Genomic DNA, 17,922 nt, shown 5'->3' on the forward strand with positions numbered 1-17,922 from the left:
AAAAAAGAAAATATTCAGGCATATTACAGCAATTAAAAATGATTCATATCAAAATATAGAGATTTTCTTTATGCAGCTTATATTTTGTCCTTTCGTCCTAATGGTGTGAACAATGATTTCTGCCTAATAGAAGCATTAACACTTTCTTCTGTCAGTCCCACAATCCACCAGCAGCGCATAGTGCACATTATCTGTGTGTGCGTGTGAGTATGTGTGTGTGAGTGCGCGTGTGTGTGTGTGTGTGAATGTGCGCGCGTGTGTTTGAGTGTGTGCACCTCGGTCTCTCGCAGGCGTCTGCGCAGCGTGTCGCTGGGGTCAGATTTGCTGTGCAGACGCTCCAGCTCTCGCTCCAGACGCTCTTTGGCCTGACGGATGTTCTGCAGCAGCTCTGTGGCTTCTGTGCTCGCCTTCACCGCCTGCAGGGTCAAAGGTCAAACCAATGCAGAGCTTACTCTGAGAGTACTGAGGTTAAGGCCTGTCGTTACTCTTTGGTCCATGGGAAACCATGCTAACATACAGACTCTAGTGGATGTTACTGTCCATCACGGTGGATTAAACTATGTAATTACACACTAAAGTAATCGACTGTAATGCATTATAACATACAGTAGAACTGAACACTGCACCTTTGAGAGTTTATCCTGCAGCTCCTGGATCTTCAGCTGCTGCTCGGCGTTCGTCTGGAACACAGAAGCTCTTAAGTCTCTTTATTTCACACACAGCAGACGAGTGTGGAATTAGTGTGAAATTATAATGTCAGCGCAGGGGAAGTCAATGACAAGGCAGTGTTCGAAAAGAGACGTTTAGCACCTGGACGACGAGGATAGTGATCAGAGATGACCGCACTGTTGTTTGTCTAAAACTAGACTATATCAGGATTGACCAACAGTTATATGTTTATTTATGAACTGCATTAGTCAGAACAGGCTGATACTGAAAAATACAATAAAATAAAAAAAAACATTCAAAACATTATCAGCATTCCAATCAGTGTTATTGTACGATCACTGAAATACTATTAAAGTTTTTATTCCTATTTTTAATCTGTTTTTATGTTTATATTTTCCATTTTTATTTTTTAGCAACAAAATATTTTTTTGTGTGTGTGTGTTTAATATAGAGATGTCTATATATAGATTTTTTTATATAGACGGTTTCATTGGGCGCACGCGCCTGGACCTAAGTTAACTTCCGGTCTGTGTTGTGTATATGGGTCTGGCTGCGGTGCCATCTACAAACGCAGTTAAAGCCAAGGTGATGAGTAGACTGAAGTTGGGCTCAGGTGGTTGTGCTGCGGGATGTGTTTCCCATACATTTATTTATTTTTGGAGACTCACCACAATTTTAAAACTGATCGATTTTGAAAAAGGCTTCGTTAAATAAACATGAGTAACGTAACGTTACGTAACGTACTGCACTTTTAATAATAATAATTCCTTACATTTATGTTTAAATATCAAAACGAGGCACGGGTGTTTTTATATCGCTGTATTTCTGAAGGAAGACGTGCATGTTATATGCGTGATAAAGCAGCGTATGAGCGTAGCTCTGCTTTGTTTACAGCTGTTACTGAGGAAACCTCTATTTCTTGCGCTTTATGTCTATGCTTTAAAACATCTCCTGCTGGCAAATAATGAATTAGCATTTTCATTAAGTCCGCCTGATCCACACAGAAAACACATTTTGTTTGTTATCAAAAAATATCTACTCTAGAGGGACTTGGCTGTTGTTATTGATTCTATTTGGAGTCTACCGGAAGTTAAGTTAGGTCCACAAAAGCGCTCACGCGCATTAACGTTTGTTTATGTTGATACCGTTGAAACAGTCTATATATAAATTTCAGTTTTCGTTTTTTTTTACTTCAAGATAAACTAAAATAAAATACAAATTTTAGCTACTTTTTTAAAACAGCATATACTCTGGTTCCACTGCAAACAGGACTCCTAAAAAAGCTTGGCTAAAAAACAATGGTCCACCTTAACGATTAAAATAAAATAAAAGTCAGTTTTTGAAGATATAGGGCCCTGTAATGTACCCGGCGCAATGCGACGCAAAGCGCAGTGCAAGTGTGTTTGCTAGTTTCAGTCCGGTGCCATTCGCATTTTCCCATCCAGCACCATATTGTTTAATTATCAAATGCATTTGCGCCCATTTGTGTGCCCATGGGCGTGCTGGTCTAAAACAGAGGTGTGTTCAGGCGCATTGCTATTTTAAGGAGCTCAAAATAGACTGCGCCATAGACCAACTCAAACCTGCTCTAAAGTCTAAAGTTAATGGTGCAATATTTTTTTGATATTTAAAGAGTGCGTTGGAAGAAAATGTGCATCTGGACAGGTCCACAAGTGTGCGTTGAATTTGCTTATTACACACAAGGATGTGCATCACACAAACATGCCAAATATTAAAAACAAAAGGATTACAGTGTAAAAGAATATTATTGTGTAGGCTACATAAATATAAAAATGTAATGATGGATAGTCATTGCGTGTATTAGAATTAGGCTAGCTATTTGCAATTCAGCCTATTACTACTTATAATGATGGATGAAATTCTACTTTATCCCACGCCTTCACCTCGGGAAGCTTTGGTGGATTCCTGCTTATCCCGTAGATGATCTGCTCGCACGCTTTAACTTCGCGCATGAGCAGATCAGTTTCTTCGCTTGAGAAACGTTCAGCTTTTCCGCCATGTAAATAGCGGTCCGCCATGGCACAAGTGCATCTCGCTCTTAAAGGGAATGGGAGATGACACTCTGATTGGTTTATTGAACTCATTAAGAGAATAGCGACAGCCCATTCCAAAAATGATACTGATAACACAGACTGTTTTTTCATCGTTAAAATAGCTAAATTTGGAGACGCCCTGAGTGCACCTGCGCCGTGCGCTTTGCACTTTGTGTTTAGATCTTTAAAATAGGGCCCATAGAGTAGAATATCGAATCGAAACATTATTTGGTCAACCTTCCTGTTATTTGTGATCTACTCTGTACGCACGGCTCTCAGTATAACATCAAGTACCTTTTTAAAAGGGTTTTTCTATAAATATGTGCAAACTTTGAATAGAAAATGCTAATTTTCAGTAAAACATAGTGCTCGAGAGTACAGTTTTAATAGATGAGCTTATCACATTTTATAAAAACATTTATTCATGAAGAAGTGTCCTCTCTAAATGAAACTACTTGACCAGATAGAGATTTCCCAGCATGAAGAGCAGCGAGTAGAGGATGTTTAGAGAGGTTTGTGTCTAGCGTATGATCTGATGACGGATGAATTATTGAGATATGGATACAGATGAATTTCATTGTGTGTTTGACTGATTAGTACCTTCTCGAGTTTAGAGAGCAGCTCCTCCACCTCTGCTTTCCCCTGCTCCTTCGCCTGAACACAACACACAAACACAGTCCAGAAATCACATGACAGGATCATAAAGAATAACCCCTCACACACAGACAACACCTACTGTATTCATAGACCAGGGAGATTTTGATAATTTACATTACATTTATATGGTGTGCATATATATATATATATATATATATATATATATATATATATATATATATATATATATATATATATATATATATATATTAATTTTAATATAGTGACAGAATATGTAATTTAATTTATATACAAAGAATGACCAAATGTGTTCAAGCACTTGACTGGCTGTGTAGAGATACTGTGGTTGTGTCTGTACTAGATATTGTCATCATTCACTGCAAAAAAATGCTTTTCTTATTTGGATGTTTATTGTCTTGTTACCAGCCAAGATATCCAAAAATTCTTAAATCAAAAAGTATTTTCTAGAAAAGTAAAAATTATTGTCTTGTTTTCAGAAAAACAAGTCTTTGCTTAGAACAAGTAAAATAATCTGCCAATGGGGTAAGCAAAAGATCGTATTTCAAACAGAAAACATTGTGCAGATTATTTTGCTTGTTTAAAATATAAAATAAAAAGCATAAAATATTTTCTGGGTAACCGGGAAGTGTATTACAGAAAGATCCTAACTTTAAAATTTTATCTTACCTGTTTGGTAAGCATAACCATTTCAGTAAGGACCACATTTATGACAAAAGTCATTACAGAACAACGTTATCTTATTTTACAGTGTCAGTTGACCTCTTTGCAGACACTGTTAAAGACTGTCAAATACATCAGCAGTAGCTGCACAGTGTTGGTTGCTTGGTAACAGTTCTGTTTACATCAGCAGCAGCTGCACAGTGTTGGTTGCTTGGTAACAGACCTGAGAGTGGATTCTTGAACTTGATGCAATTTAAGATTTCCTGACTAGAGATAAGGTAAGATTTTGTAAGATAGGATAATAATGCCAAATCTATTTCAGATTTGCTTCTAATACGAATTTGCCAAAAAATACTAATTTAATGCAAGTTAAAACCTAAAATAAGAAAAAAATCTGTTATACACACCCTGAGCTGGAAACAAAACAAAAAAAATAATTGTTTTGTAGTGTAACTGGACACTGACTGAACAGACACACACACACACACACCTTCTGGATCCTCTGCTGGTATTCGGCGGCTTTCCTCTTGAGCTCTTCGCTGGTCTGTCGTGACTCTCTCAGCTCGGTCTCGTACAGGTCACTGCGGCGGCGAGCGGCAGACAGATCCTCCTCCAGCTGCCTGATGGTCACCTGCATCTCCTCCAGCTGAGCGTGATACTCCTGAACACGTCAAACACATCCACAGAAAACTCACACAACATGCTCTTCTGGGGAAACTTCAGCACAGTTACACAAAACTACTCTATGTGACCCTGGAGTACAAAACCAGTCATAAAAGGTCAATTTTATACATAATCTAAAAGTGGATTAATCTTTCCATTGATGTCTGGTTTGTTAGGAGGACAATATTTGTCTGAAATACAACTCTTCAAAAATCTGGAATCTTAGGGAGCAAAAAAATCTAAATATTGAGAAAATCACCTTTAAAGTTGGTCAAATGAAGTTCTTAGCAATGCATATTACTAATCAAAAAATTAGTTTTGATATTAATATATATTGATATATTTATGGTTGGAAATATACATAATATCTTCATGGAGCATGATCTTTACTTAATATCCTGATGAATTTTGACATAAAAGAAAAACAAATAATTTTGACCCATACAATTTACTGCTGGCTATTGATACAAATATACCTGTGCTACTGATGACTGCTTCTGTGCTGCAGGGACACATATATGATAACCAGCCAGTAGAGAGCCAGATTTTATATGGTTTTAAAAAATAAATAACATGCCTACCGAGTCGGTTTTTTATTGTTTTAGGTAACAATAATAACCCTGGTCATTTTCTAATATTTTATATATTATTTTGATTAAAATAATTGATAAGCTTTTTAAAAATATTTAACCCTTTTGCGTTGTTTAAATTCATTACCCTTTCGGGATGAAAACATCCACTAAATTAAACTGCTGTAAAAATGTATTAGATGGATTTTTTTTACATAAATCTATTAATCAACCTCAGTCCTGAAGATTTTAAATCTTTAATATCCAAGTTAATAAATTATGTCACTGATTTGGGGGGAAAAAACTAACAAAATGACTTTGTGAATTGTGGCTGGATGTATTTTTTTCCCTTTATCACAGTCTTGGGCATGCCAAAGATTAGTAACAAGATTGGCTTTGATGCATTGTTAGTTTTTGTGCAGCATTAAATTAAAAAATGTTCTCTCTCATTTATTGTTCGTGGCTGTTTTTGCCCCATTGACTTCCATTATAACAACATTTTTTGATTGCAAAGCCATGACACCATATAATCATGCATTCTTGATGGTTGGTAGTTTCCCTGTTGGGAAGAGGTAAAATTTTTAATTTTTATGGTTGATCACTAGGTGGGACCATTAACCTTGATGTATTTGAGAAAATCAAAATGTACACCTCAGATCTGCTGCCTTTTAATGGTGGTGACAAATACAGGCTAAACAAACACAAGCTATGTGGATTTAAACACTTGCATGCCATCCATGCTGTTCATTTGATGGTGAGAAGGGCAGCAAGCAACAAGAGAAAGGGCTTGACTTGTACCAAAGTTTAGAAATGATTGTGCAGCTTGACCCCTCCAGCGAGCTGCAGTTTATTTGAAGTTGGTATTGCATTTAGGTTCATAATAAATGATGTTCATAAATCTGATGCATGTGTATCCTTGAAGCATTTTAAGATTTTAGACAGGCTTTACCATCGAAAAAAGACAAGCATTTCACACAAAGACCGTCTGTGCTTCTCACCATCAAAAGGCAGCAGGTGCATAAATACACTTACTTTGTCTGTTTACTCCATGTAGTTCTGAGAGCTGAGGTGCATATTTAGATTTTTTTTATATACATCAAGGTAAGTGCATACAGGTGTCTCTTTCCCTCTCACACACACACACACACACACACACACTTCTGGACCCTTGCAATGGCATAACACGTCGTCCCTGGAGTCACGCCTCTGGCAGGCTGAAGAAAGTGAGTTGTCTCCACGTTGGTGGAAAACCACACTTTACCATTTCTCCCAATCCACCCTGATACAGGATCCTCTGAATCCTCCTCACCTTCAGTGGAAGCGTGAGAGGATGATAAGGGTGCCACAATAAAATCAGGATCTAACTCTGAGTCTGTGGTGTCAGAGGGAGAAGACCATACACCCTGCAGCTCGCTGAAGGGGTCAAGCTGCACAATCATTTCTAAAACTTTGGTACAAGTCAAGCCCTATCTCATGTTGCTTGCTGCTCTCCTCACCATTAAATTACCAGCAGGATGGCATGCATCATCAAACATCTAAAGGCTGCAGGTGCATAAATACACTTACTTTGTTTTTGTTTACTTCATGTAGTTCTGAGATCTGAGGTGAACATTTTGATTTTCTCAAATACATCAAGCTAAGTGTGCTAAGGTCTCTCTCTCGCTCTCTCTCACACACACACACACACACACACACACACACAATATTATATGCTGTAACACTCCATATAGCTCCATATATGAACCAGAAACTAAGCTTTTTGTTGCACAGATATCTAAAGGGTTAATGGTCCCACCTAGTGATCAACTGTAAAAAATACATATTTTACCTCTTCCCAACAGGGAAAACTACCATCAAGAATGCATGATTTTATGGTGTCATGGATTTGCAATCAAAAAATGTCGTCATAATGGAAGTCGATGGGGCAAAAACAGCCACGAACAATAAATGAGGGAGAATTTTTTTTAATTTAATGCTGCACAAAAACTAACAATGCATCAAAGACAATGTTGTTACTAATCTTTAACATGCCCAAGACTGTGATAAAAAGTTAAACAAATATCCAGTCCACAATTACTTTTTATATTGAAAATAAGTCATTTTGTGCGTGTTTTTCCCCAAATCAGTGACATCATTTATGATCTTGATAATTAAAGAGTTATAATTTGGGATTTTTAAAAATTTTTTTTTACATTTGGTAGTTTTGATCAGGACTGAGGTTGATTAATAGATCTATGCAAAAAAAATTAGAAAATAAATATTTAGCTGATTCCTTTTTTCAGCAGTTTAATTTAGTGGATGTTTTCATCCACGAACATAACTAAGGGTAGTGAATTTGCCCACAGTGTATTGTTGAGTTTTTGAAAATTGTCAGTGCATTTTCCCAAAATATGTGTCAAAATAAGATTTGTCACCAAAAATCATTACATTTGCTGAAAAACAGAGAAAGTTGTGTCCAAATTAAGACTCAACGTTACGACGAAAATTTCCCCAACAATGCATAAGGGTAAAAAGTTAATTTTCATTCTATTTAAATTTTTAGTACATTTCTAGTTTTTGTCATGTAATATTTATTTTATTTCACCTTTATTTTTGGGGGAAGTCGTGGCCTAGTGGTTAGAGATTCGGACTCACGAGGTCGGCAGTAATTCTGGGTGGGGGGAGTACATGTACAGTTCTCTCTCCACCTTCAATACCACGACTTAGGTGCCCTTGAGCAAGGCATCGAACCCCCAACTGCTCCACGGGTGCTGCAGCATAAATGGCTGCCCACTGCTCCCTGTTCACAGTGTGTGTGTGTGTGTGTGTGTTCACTGCTCTGTGTGGGTGTGCATTTCGGATGGGCACAAATTCTGAGTATGGGTCACCATCCTTGGCTGAATGTCACTTTCACTTTTACTTTTTTTTTTCAATTAACAACATGTTTTTAAAGTAATGTGTTATCAATAATAACCTCATGAGCAGGGTTACTTTAGTATTATTTACATACATAGTTTTCAACCATTAATTGGCTTTAGTTTTATATTCGTAGTCCATTTTAAGTATTCGTAATTTTATTATTAAAATTTACTATAATTTTTTACATTTTATTTCAGATACTCGCCAAAATTTTCAATTCAAAACTTTTCTTTGCATTTGATTTTTTCTTTTATTTCTGCTTTATTTCAATTAACACAATGTTTAATGTTCTTAATATGTAAAAAAAAAAAATGTTGATAGTTTTAATTAGTTCTTTTTTAACAAAGATAAGACGTCTGTGTGTTTCTGCGGTGATAAGGCTCTGCTGTTCCTGTGAAATGACCCGCTGACAGCAGACAGACAGGTTAGTGAGGGTTTGAGCGAGTAACAGAATTAAACGAGCGGCTGAAATATAATGTGAATGATTGCAGGCTGAGATTCTCCACGAGGTTAATTGAGTTTAGAGGTCTGATAGAAACACACTTTCTCAAGCCCTTCCCTTCATTTCAGTTCCACCAAAGACAGCATCTTAGTTTGGATCCAAATAGGAAACATTTAAGAGACAAATTATGTTTTAGTTGGCAAATTACAGGATTGCTCCATATAGATGTTTGTTCAGAGGGACTGTGATTCACAATCACGCTCTGAAAGTCCATCATCGAGCCATTTAAAGCTGCTCTAAGTGAACCCTAATGGAAAATATCACTATTAAATGACACTTCAATGAATGATTATGTGTTCATGAAATATCACACAGTCACAGCAATAGAGTCTGGATAATGCATTAAACAACGAAACTGCTGGTCATTATTTAAGCCTAAATTTAAGATTAATGCATCTGAATTGCATTTGGGTTGCATAGTTTTATCATAAAGTAAAACTAATAAACTTAATGCAATGCATATTTTTCAGTCCTACATAAACGAAATGGTTAAGAAACAGGTTAGATTTCTGCATTCAAGAAGTCACAGCATAATTAAAAATAATCTATTTGTGATCAAATTATCATTTATGTATTATTAGCTATTAATCTATTTGGTTTTGTTTAAATAATTATATTTCAAAATGCATTTATTTAACTAATTTTGACCTGACTGATTTTAATATTAATCTGACCTGATTAATAGCTAATGTCTGGGTGTGTGTGTGTGTGTGTGTGTGTGTGTGTGTGTGTGTGTGTGTGTGTGTGTGTGTGTATGTGTGTGTGTGTGTGGGGACTGATTGTTAGAGGAGGATCTGGAGATTGAATCGAGCTGATATTGATCGGAGGAGACTGACAGTGAAGGCTGTGTTGTGGATAAGATCTGCCGAGACGTCAATCAGTTAGACACAACGAGAGCAAAACGTTTAGCATGCTAATAAAAACTCACAACAGAGGTCTTTTAGTAATCTGCAGTTATTATCAAGCAAACACCAATGTTCTTCATATGTGTAATAAATATAGTTCTCTACAAGTATCTTCATAAACAATGTCTACATTATAGCAGCAAACAAAACATATGTTAAATGTTACTTCAGAACAATGTTGGTTGTTACAGTATTCACTTCTGTTCAAACCGTTGTTGTCAGGAAGAATTATTTTTAAAGAATTAATACTTTTATTCATTAAGGATTAACTAAATTGATCAAAAGTGATAGTAAACATTTATAATGTTACAAAAGTTTATATTTCAAATAAATACTGTTCTTCTGAACTTTTTATTCATCTGTGAAAAAAAAAAATATTAGTTTCCACAAAAAATTTATCAGCTTAACTGTTTTCAACACTGATAATAATCAGAAATGTTATTGTTGAGTTAAATCAGTAAATCAGTATATTATTGTGATTTCTGAAGATCATGTGACACTGAAGACTGGAGGAATGATGCTGAAAATACAGCGGAGCATCACAGAAATACATTACACTTTAGATATTCAATTAGAAAACGGTTTTTATTTTTATACTATTATTTCAGTTTTTAATGTATTTTTGATCAAATAAATGCAACTTTTTTTTAAACCGGCACACAAAACAAAGATCTGTCTTCATCTGACGGCTCAGTTTACTGCTGTTCTTCTCTGTAAATTCTGTTTGTTTTGGGACAAAGCTGTTCTCAGATCCAGTACTCAGGGTTTAAAAACGAGCTCGTCACAGGATTATCCACTAATTCTTGTTTCTAGTTCAGTCAGAGAAATATTATTCCCCATAATGCCTTGAGCTCATGGCCATGCTCACATGCACAGAACTAACCTAACTTAAACCGCATCATGTTTGCCTGACGTCTGCACTTCAGGGCTGTGTTCATCAATAAACGATCAGACTAATCTAACATGTATATATGTACATGTTAACTGCATTATAATAGTCGGGGCTCACTGGTTTATATGCAAGCAGACACTACAGGAAATCACACCAGTGCAGTAGTCAGGAAGAACACTGTGTTTGTCTCAATCACTGACAGGATCTTATTCTGAACAAATGACTACATGCGGAAAGGAAAACACCAATAAACCTGGAACCTGAGGAAAAAGCAACATGATTTGCTTGTGGAGGAACTTAATGATGCGTGTTGATTAGTGATTAGTTGTGTTTAGATGAGTCTCTTCAGACTGACCTCAATTACAGGATTCAGTTCTGAGAATGTGTGGCTAATAAAGTCGAGCCAATGGAAGTGTGGCCATGTGCTTATTCAATATTATTTACTTGATGAATAACAAATTACTATATTAAATATAGTTTTCACACAAAAATCGGTTTAAAAAATTTCATATTTGCTTCATATTTTTGATAGTTCGGGGTTATCCTGCAAGAATGCAATAAATTCAAAAGTGACAGTAAAAACATTTATAATATTACAAAAGTTTTCAATTACATAAAAACAGTTATTATAAAACAGATAGTTCTGGTCCTTGATTCTGATTGGCTGAGCCAAGTTCAAAGCTGTTTCAGAAATCACCTTTGTTTAAGTTTGTGTGTTGCTCAGCAACTACTTCATAGCAACCACAACTGATTCAGAGGAACTACATTGTTTGGTGGAAGAATACTGCGTTTATTAATATCATTACTCTTATTTGTTTTATTTTGTGAAACCATACCACGCATATGGAATAACCGTTTTATAAAAGCAATAATCCCAGTGGAGCCGTGGTTTACAGAGAGTTTATAAAAGCTTGTACCTAACTACAACACTCAGCTGTTATAAATTCACTTTAAACCACGGCTTCTTGGGGAGTATTGCTTTAATATGCTTCTTTTTTTACTTTCTATTCATCTGTGAATCCTGAAAAATAAAATGTATCACTGTTTCTTCAGAAATATTGAGCAGCACAACTGTTTTCAACACTGATAATAATCAGAAATGTTTCTTGAGCAGTAAATCTGTATATCAGAGTGATTTCTGAAGATCATGTGACACTGAAGACTGGAGGAATGATGCTGAAAATACAGCGGAGCATCACAGACATAAATGAATAGTAAAACAGTTGTTTAAAGCGAGGATCTCACAGTGATGGTGTGGTGAAGTGCGTTTGTTCACCTGCTCCTTGATCTCCTGGAGTTTGTTGCTCTGTTCTCTGATGTCATGGAGGAGCTGGAGAGCTTTATCATCTTCCTGTGACACTTCAACACGAGCCTGCTCCAGACTGCGCTTCAGACTCTGAACACACACACACACACACACACACGTCTGTTATGTGGAGATGCAGCGGCGGTTGGAACGCAAGGTCAGAACAAAAAATGAACAGCGAGCCAAGAGTGCTTTTATCAGCGTGTGTCTTTGCATTAAAAACAGATATGAAACCGAGTCAGTTTAGCTGTTGTAGATATAAAACGATAGATACGTTTTATAGATACTGCCAGAAGGAAAGCTTACACTCCTAAACACCAAGAGATGATCAGCCTTACTTCTTCATCTCAAATTAGACTGATTTTTATTTTTATGGACTTTGAAGAAAAAGAACAGATGGGCGATGTTACTAACACACTAAAATCCCAAGATCGCTATGTTAATGCAACAATAGTGAATAATGCTGTACATCTGTTATGGATGATAAGGATGCACAATAGATCTGTGAGAATGTTAATAATGAACTTCTTTCTGATTGGTTTGTTTGTTGAGGAAGCACCCAGTCATCCTGGAGACTCGTTCTGTAACTTCTCATTGTGAGTTAGTAGTAATGGCTTGGTTCATATTTAGAGGCGTATGATCAAAAGTTATGCTCTGGGGTTCAGTGAGAGTTCATCTACAGTGAGATGACAGTCGATTGGCTTCAGCACTTTTAAAAGAGTAGATCTTGATCCCCAAACACAACATTATATAATACTGCATAAAATGTTTGCTAATGAACACCATTTCCTTCCTGTGTGCTTTAAGAGAACTAAATCTTCTCTTCCTGGGAAACTTGTGTAAAGTAAGTATCAGTAATACCATTTTCAAAAGATTCTTTTCCACACATAATAAGTAGTAGGTAGTAATAATAGTAGGTGAAATGCAATAACACCTGCTATTCTGTTAAGTGTTTCCGTTGTAGTTTGTGTACATGTTTACTTACCAACTAAAACTAAAAATGATCTGTACCAAATAAGCACATTTTTAGATTTTAAGCATGTTGCTGTTTTCATGATGTTGTAGGTTTCTTATGCGGCATTCCAAATTTTGCATCAAAATACGTGGAAGGAAATAACAAACCGTTCATTAATTTACATACATGTTTCAGGTTGTGTAGATTCTGAAATTAAAAGACTGCATTTTTTCCCAAACTTTAACACATCTGAACCAGTTGCACATACTAGGAGCTTTAAACCAAAGCCTCAGCGGTCTAACAGTGCTCGTCAATGTCAAACTGACTGAGATGGCCAATCAGATCAAAGTAGGCGGGGTTTACTGTTCACAGAAGCAGAGCGCGAAGCTTCAGTTTAATGTTAAAGAGAGCGAGGTAAGATGAAGCTGCAAATCTTTTCAAATTGGTCAACTTTTAACAATACGTATTATATAGATGAATATTTCACACTGCAAAAGAGCGAGAGAAAGATGTGTAAATTGTCTGGCTCTCTCTTTACAAATAATAGAGCTGTTTTATAATTAGATTTTAAACTACATTTAGTATTAAATTCATTTTTACAACATTTACCTTTTTTAATTATTTTCTGTATTTATTTGTAACTTTATTTTTGTATTTTTTATTTCTTATTGAAATTTGGAAATAAATTACTGTGGGAATAAACACATAAATAAATTAATAAAAATTAAATTACAGTAAAAATACAGTATATAAAAAAATAAATAAATAAATAAATAAATAAAAAAAAAAAAATCACAAAAAAAAATCAGAACCAAATTAAAATGATTTGTTTGGTCCTTTATTCTTTCTACAAAATGTTTTTCTTTTTATGATATTTTGCCAATTTCTTTGCCTTTATGGCAAAATATCCTATTAATTTATTCCACAGACTGCTCGTCTCTATAATTAAAGTGCATTATGATTAATGAGTGACTGTTATGATCCTGTAAGGAGAGTCTGAGCGTCACTCACGCTGCACTCGGTGATGTATGTGGCGAGGTCCTGCTCCAGGATGCTCCTCTGGGTCTCGGAGGCTTTGAGCTCCACATCCTTCTGCTGGAGCACTGACTCCAGGTCAGTCATCTTACGCTGAAACCGGGAGATCTCCTGCTCCATCTGAGCGGCCACAAACACAAGCACCAGGTCTAAATGGCTTGTACAGCAGCGCTCGGACAGCGCCAACACAACCACAACCTCACACACACACGAACCAATCATCTCTTCTGCTTTACTTCTAGTTACTGCACCAAATAAACATGAGTGAACATCCGAAGTTGTTGAAAGAAGCAGAACAACTTTCTTGTTTAATCGATCAATCAATGAGTGTTTCAGCCTCAGAAAAATTAGGTTTGAAAAAAAAAAATCAAACATTTTATAACAGCTAACGTTTAAATATTTATATTTGAACAACAAGTTGGAGTAGAATTATATCCTTAAAAAAAAATATTGTATATGCAATTTAAATGTTTGATACAAACAAGTTAATTTTAACTTTATAATATTACAGTAGTGTACCAAATAACAGGTTCTTTGGAAGCTTGTTTCCATCATAGGATATAAAAATTTAATTTAATTAAAAAAAGTTAATTCAAATTTTTTAATCTCATAATTCAGATTTTCTTCCTAGCAATTTTTTGCAACTCACAATTCAGAATTTTCTTGTGCAAAATTGCAATAGACGGTTTCATCGGGCGCACGCGCCTGGACCTAAGTTAACTTCCGGTCTGTGTTGTGTATATGGGTCTGGCTGCGGTGCCATCTACAAACGCAGTTAAAGCCAAGGTGATGAGTAGACTGAAGTTGGGCTCAGGTGGCTGTGCTGCGGGATGTGTTTCCCATACATTTATTTATTTTTGGAGACTCGCAACAATTTTAAAACTGATCGATTTTCAAAAAGGCTTCTTTTAAAAAAAACATGAGTAACGTTACGTAACGTACTGCACGTGTAATAATAATAATTCCTTACATTTATGTTTAAATATCAAAACGAGGCACAGGTGTTTTTATATCGCTGTATTTCTGAAGGAAGACTTGCATGTTATATGCGTGATAAAGCAGCGTGTGAGCGTACCAGCTCTGCTTTGTTTACAGCTGTTACTGGGGAAACCTCTATTTCTCGCGCTTTATGTCTATGCTTTAAAACATCTCCTGCTGGCAAATAATGAATTAGCATTTTCATTAAGTCCGCCTGATCCACACAGAAAACACATTTTGTTTGTTATCAAAAAATATATACTCTAGAGGGACTTGGCTGTTGTTATTGATTCTATTTGGAGTCTACCGGAAGTTAAGTTAGGTCCACAAAAGTGCTCACGCGCATTAACGTTTGTTTATGTTGATGCCGTTGAAACCGTCTATATACTGCAAGATATAAACTTGCAATTCTGAACAGAGAAGAGAATTGTGAGATGCAAACACAGTTCTAAGTTTTGGGGGAAATAGCAAGGAAAAGTAGAAGTTGGTGTGTAAATGCAGTTTAACTTGCTTTAAATATTCCAGTTAATTATTATCGGTTTTCATTCAGACTCTCCCCAGAAATCTCTGTGCTCTCACCTTGTGACATTTGTCTTGAGTGTCTTGCAGTTCTTTGCTTTTGAGATGCAGTTTTTTTTCCATGGAGTTGGTCTTGGCAGGAGAGTTGAGCCCTGTGCCAACCGATCTGATGATGACACAGAAAAACATAGCTAATCAGAATCATAATACACATGCATGAACATTTACACTCGTCTAGTTAGAAAGCTCCATGATCAAGCCAGAAGGAGTGTGTGTGTGTGAGAGGTTTGCTTTTTCCTGGGAATGCAGGGAATATCACACACACACACACGTCTGCACAGCCTTTCACATTCATTACACACTCCATTAGTTTCATGTGAATTCATTCATTTATTGATTCAAAACCAAAAGAACAGCATCTTTATGTGGCGTCCATTAATTAACATGACATGAAGTAGAACATCCTCTTGAGGCACACTAACCGCAAGCGTCACTAACATCCACAAGCAAATGAAAACAGAGCTACACTTATCTCAGATTAGATGAACAGGGCTTTGTCATTAACAAGGACAGACTGTCCACATCATGTCAAGACAATCATTCACTTCACATTCTCTCCTTATATCACATCAACCTTGTGCCTTGCTCAACTCGAAGATCTGTCTCCACCATTAGACATCGGCTCATTACAGCTGAATGTGCTGAGGAGGGACACACACACACACACACACACACACACACACACACACAGCTAAAGTGCTGATTACTCTAGAACTTTCCAAACCAGGCCGAAGGGTATAATCACCACAACAACTGTCCTTCATTTACACATGTGTGAGTCTGTTTGAGGTGTGCACAACTTTAAAATCAAATTACCATAAAAACTCATTTTACCAGCATAATTAACCTGTGCTCTTTCATCAGTGTGTACCCGTTTAAGCTCATGTAAAACAGGAAGTCGACCTCTCTTTTCTCTCTAGATCCTGATGACATCATTCAAGCATCTAAAGAGCCGTTCCTGAGGTTTCAGAAAGGATGCAGAACTGTGGTTTAAATATACATGTATTGTAAAACTACTTCACAATCAAATTCAAAGAAGATGGTAACTTTACAATAAGGTTGCATTAGTTAACATTAACTGACAATGAACCATATTTCTGCAGCATTTAGAAGACTTAATGTTCATTTTATAATATTTACTAAAACATTTTTTTTAATCTGTTAACATTAATGCACTGTGCTCTTACGTGAACAATGAACAAGCAAATGTGTTTTTATTAACCAACACTGACAAAGGCTAATAAATACTGCACAAACATATCTAGATCAATTCAAATAAATGTGACCTTACTCAAATGTTACTATAATTAATAACTATTTTATTTTACCTTCGTCAAGTTTAACTCGACAAGATACTTAAAAAAATGTTTGAAATAATGGCAAATTTAGATATTTATATTTAGTTTATACATTTTATCACATTCATTAAATGTACTTTTGTGGATTAGAGTGGAAAAAGCATTTCCCAGAATGCATTTTGCTTGTGCAAACCAAAGAGACTGAAATTCAGAAAACTGTGAAGAGGAAAATTAAGGTAAAACTATGACTGCTTCCAAACAGGTTTCCCTAAAACTCCTCCCACCCCTTACTGACTCCACCCTATGTTTGCCATTGGTCAGTCAAATTAACAGACTCCTCCCACACACACTCCAGAAACTGATAAGCAATATTTGGAAATGCTCTTCAGGAAGCCAAAGTACCATTGGATTTCAGTTGAAAAGTTCTCACAGAGGAAGACATGACACAAATGAATGCCTAAATATAAAGAAGTGACCGCCTACAAGATTATAAAAAGACACATGAACCTCAGAACAAACCAACAAAGACAGGAAACAACTTGCGCTCCCACGTGCATCATATGCCAGTGATTCAGAAGTGATGAAATGTTGTCTGACGGATAAACATGTTCCAGAAATAAAGAGTGAAATCCCAGCCTCTGCAAAATCACAGCAGACATGAGAGAAAGAGAGAGGGAGAGAGAATAAAACAGACAAAAATACTGCAGCAGCGGAGGAAGCAGCTCGTTCTGACAGAGTCCTGAAGACCTTACGCTTCAGCTTAAATCCCATTAGAAACACAGTCAACACCATTCATGTGCACAAACAAGGAGACGCCAGAAATAGAGAGAAGAGCATTCTGGCCACGCTTTCTAATATGGTGTGTCCCTCACAATGTTTCAAAGTCCATTCCTTGACCTTCCTCTGGACCAACTCCCTGCATCCCAGAGAATAAAGAAAGACGGCTCCAACTAGCTCTGATCAACAGATAAACTACAGAACAGCACATCACAGTACAGTACAGTACAGTGGAGTCATTGTGGGAAATATGGTCAATTATTTGTTTTTATTATTTTTGGAAACATCACAGCTACAGCAACTTTCAGAATTCAATCATTCTTAGATTTTTAGACTGAAGCAATAACTAAATCCAGAATAAATCAAAGTTATTAATTATGAAGGCTATAATTCAAAATAAACAGATAATATTATATTTTATTCAAAACGATCTACAAATTTTTAATGTGTGTGAAAATAACGTAATGCTATTTAAGGCCTTTATTTTCACAAAAATCTATTTCAAGACTTTTAATGTTTTTCATGGCCCTGTTTTAGCAATGT

General features: G+C 36.1%; 1 protein-coding gene across 11 annotated transcripts in view; it reads right to left on the minus strand.

Annotated features, from left to right (window-relative positions):
- Positions 1 to 17,922, minus strand: part of cita (citron rho-interacting serine/threonine kinase a) — an 86,040-nt gene that overhangs the window by 28,460 nt on the left and 39,658 nt on the right. For all 11 annotated transcript variants that reach the window (XM_052555541.1, XM_052555540.1, XM_052555539.1 and 8 more), the window contains exons 11-17: positions 15,305 to 15,410; positions 13,724 to 13,867; positions 11,728 to 11,847; positions 4,513 to 4,683; positions 3,324 to 3,377; positions 627 to 680; positions 276 to 416 (exon numbers count right to left, since the gene is read on the minus strand). In XM_052555541.1, the coding sequence (XP_052411501.1) occupies positions 276 to 416; positions 627 to 680; positions 3,324 to 3,377; positions 4,513 to 4,683; positions 11,728 to 11,847; positions 13,724 to 13,867; positions 15,305 to 15,410 (790 nt within the window). The remainder of the gene's footprint in view (positions 1 to 275; positions 417 to 626; positions 681 to 3,323; positions 3,378 to 4,512; positions 4,684 to 11,727; positions 11,848 to 13,723; positions 13,868 to 15,304; positions 15,411 to 17,922) is intronic.

Source organism: Carassius gibelio, chromosome B5, assembly GCF_023724105.1.
Source record: "Carassius gibelio isolate Cgi1373 ecotype wild population from Czech Republic chromosome B5, carGib1.2-hapl.c, whole genome shotgun sequence".
Classification (NCBI taxonomy): Eukaryota; Metazoa; Chordata; class Actinopteri; order Cypriniformes; family Cyprinidae; genus Carassius; species Carassius gibelio.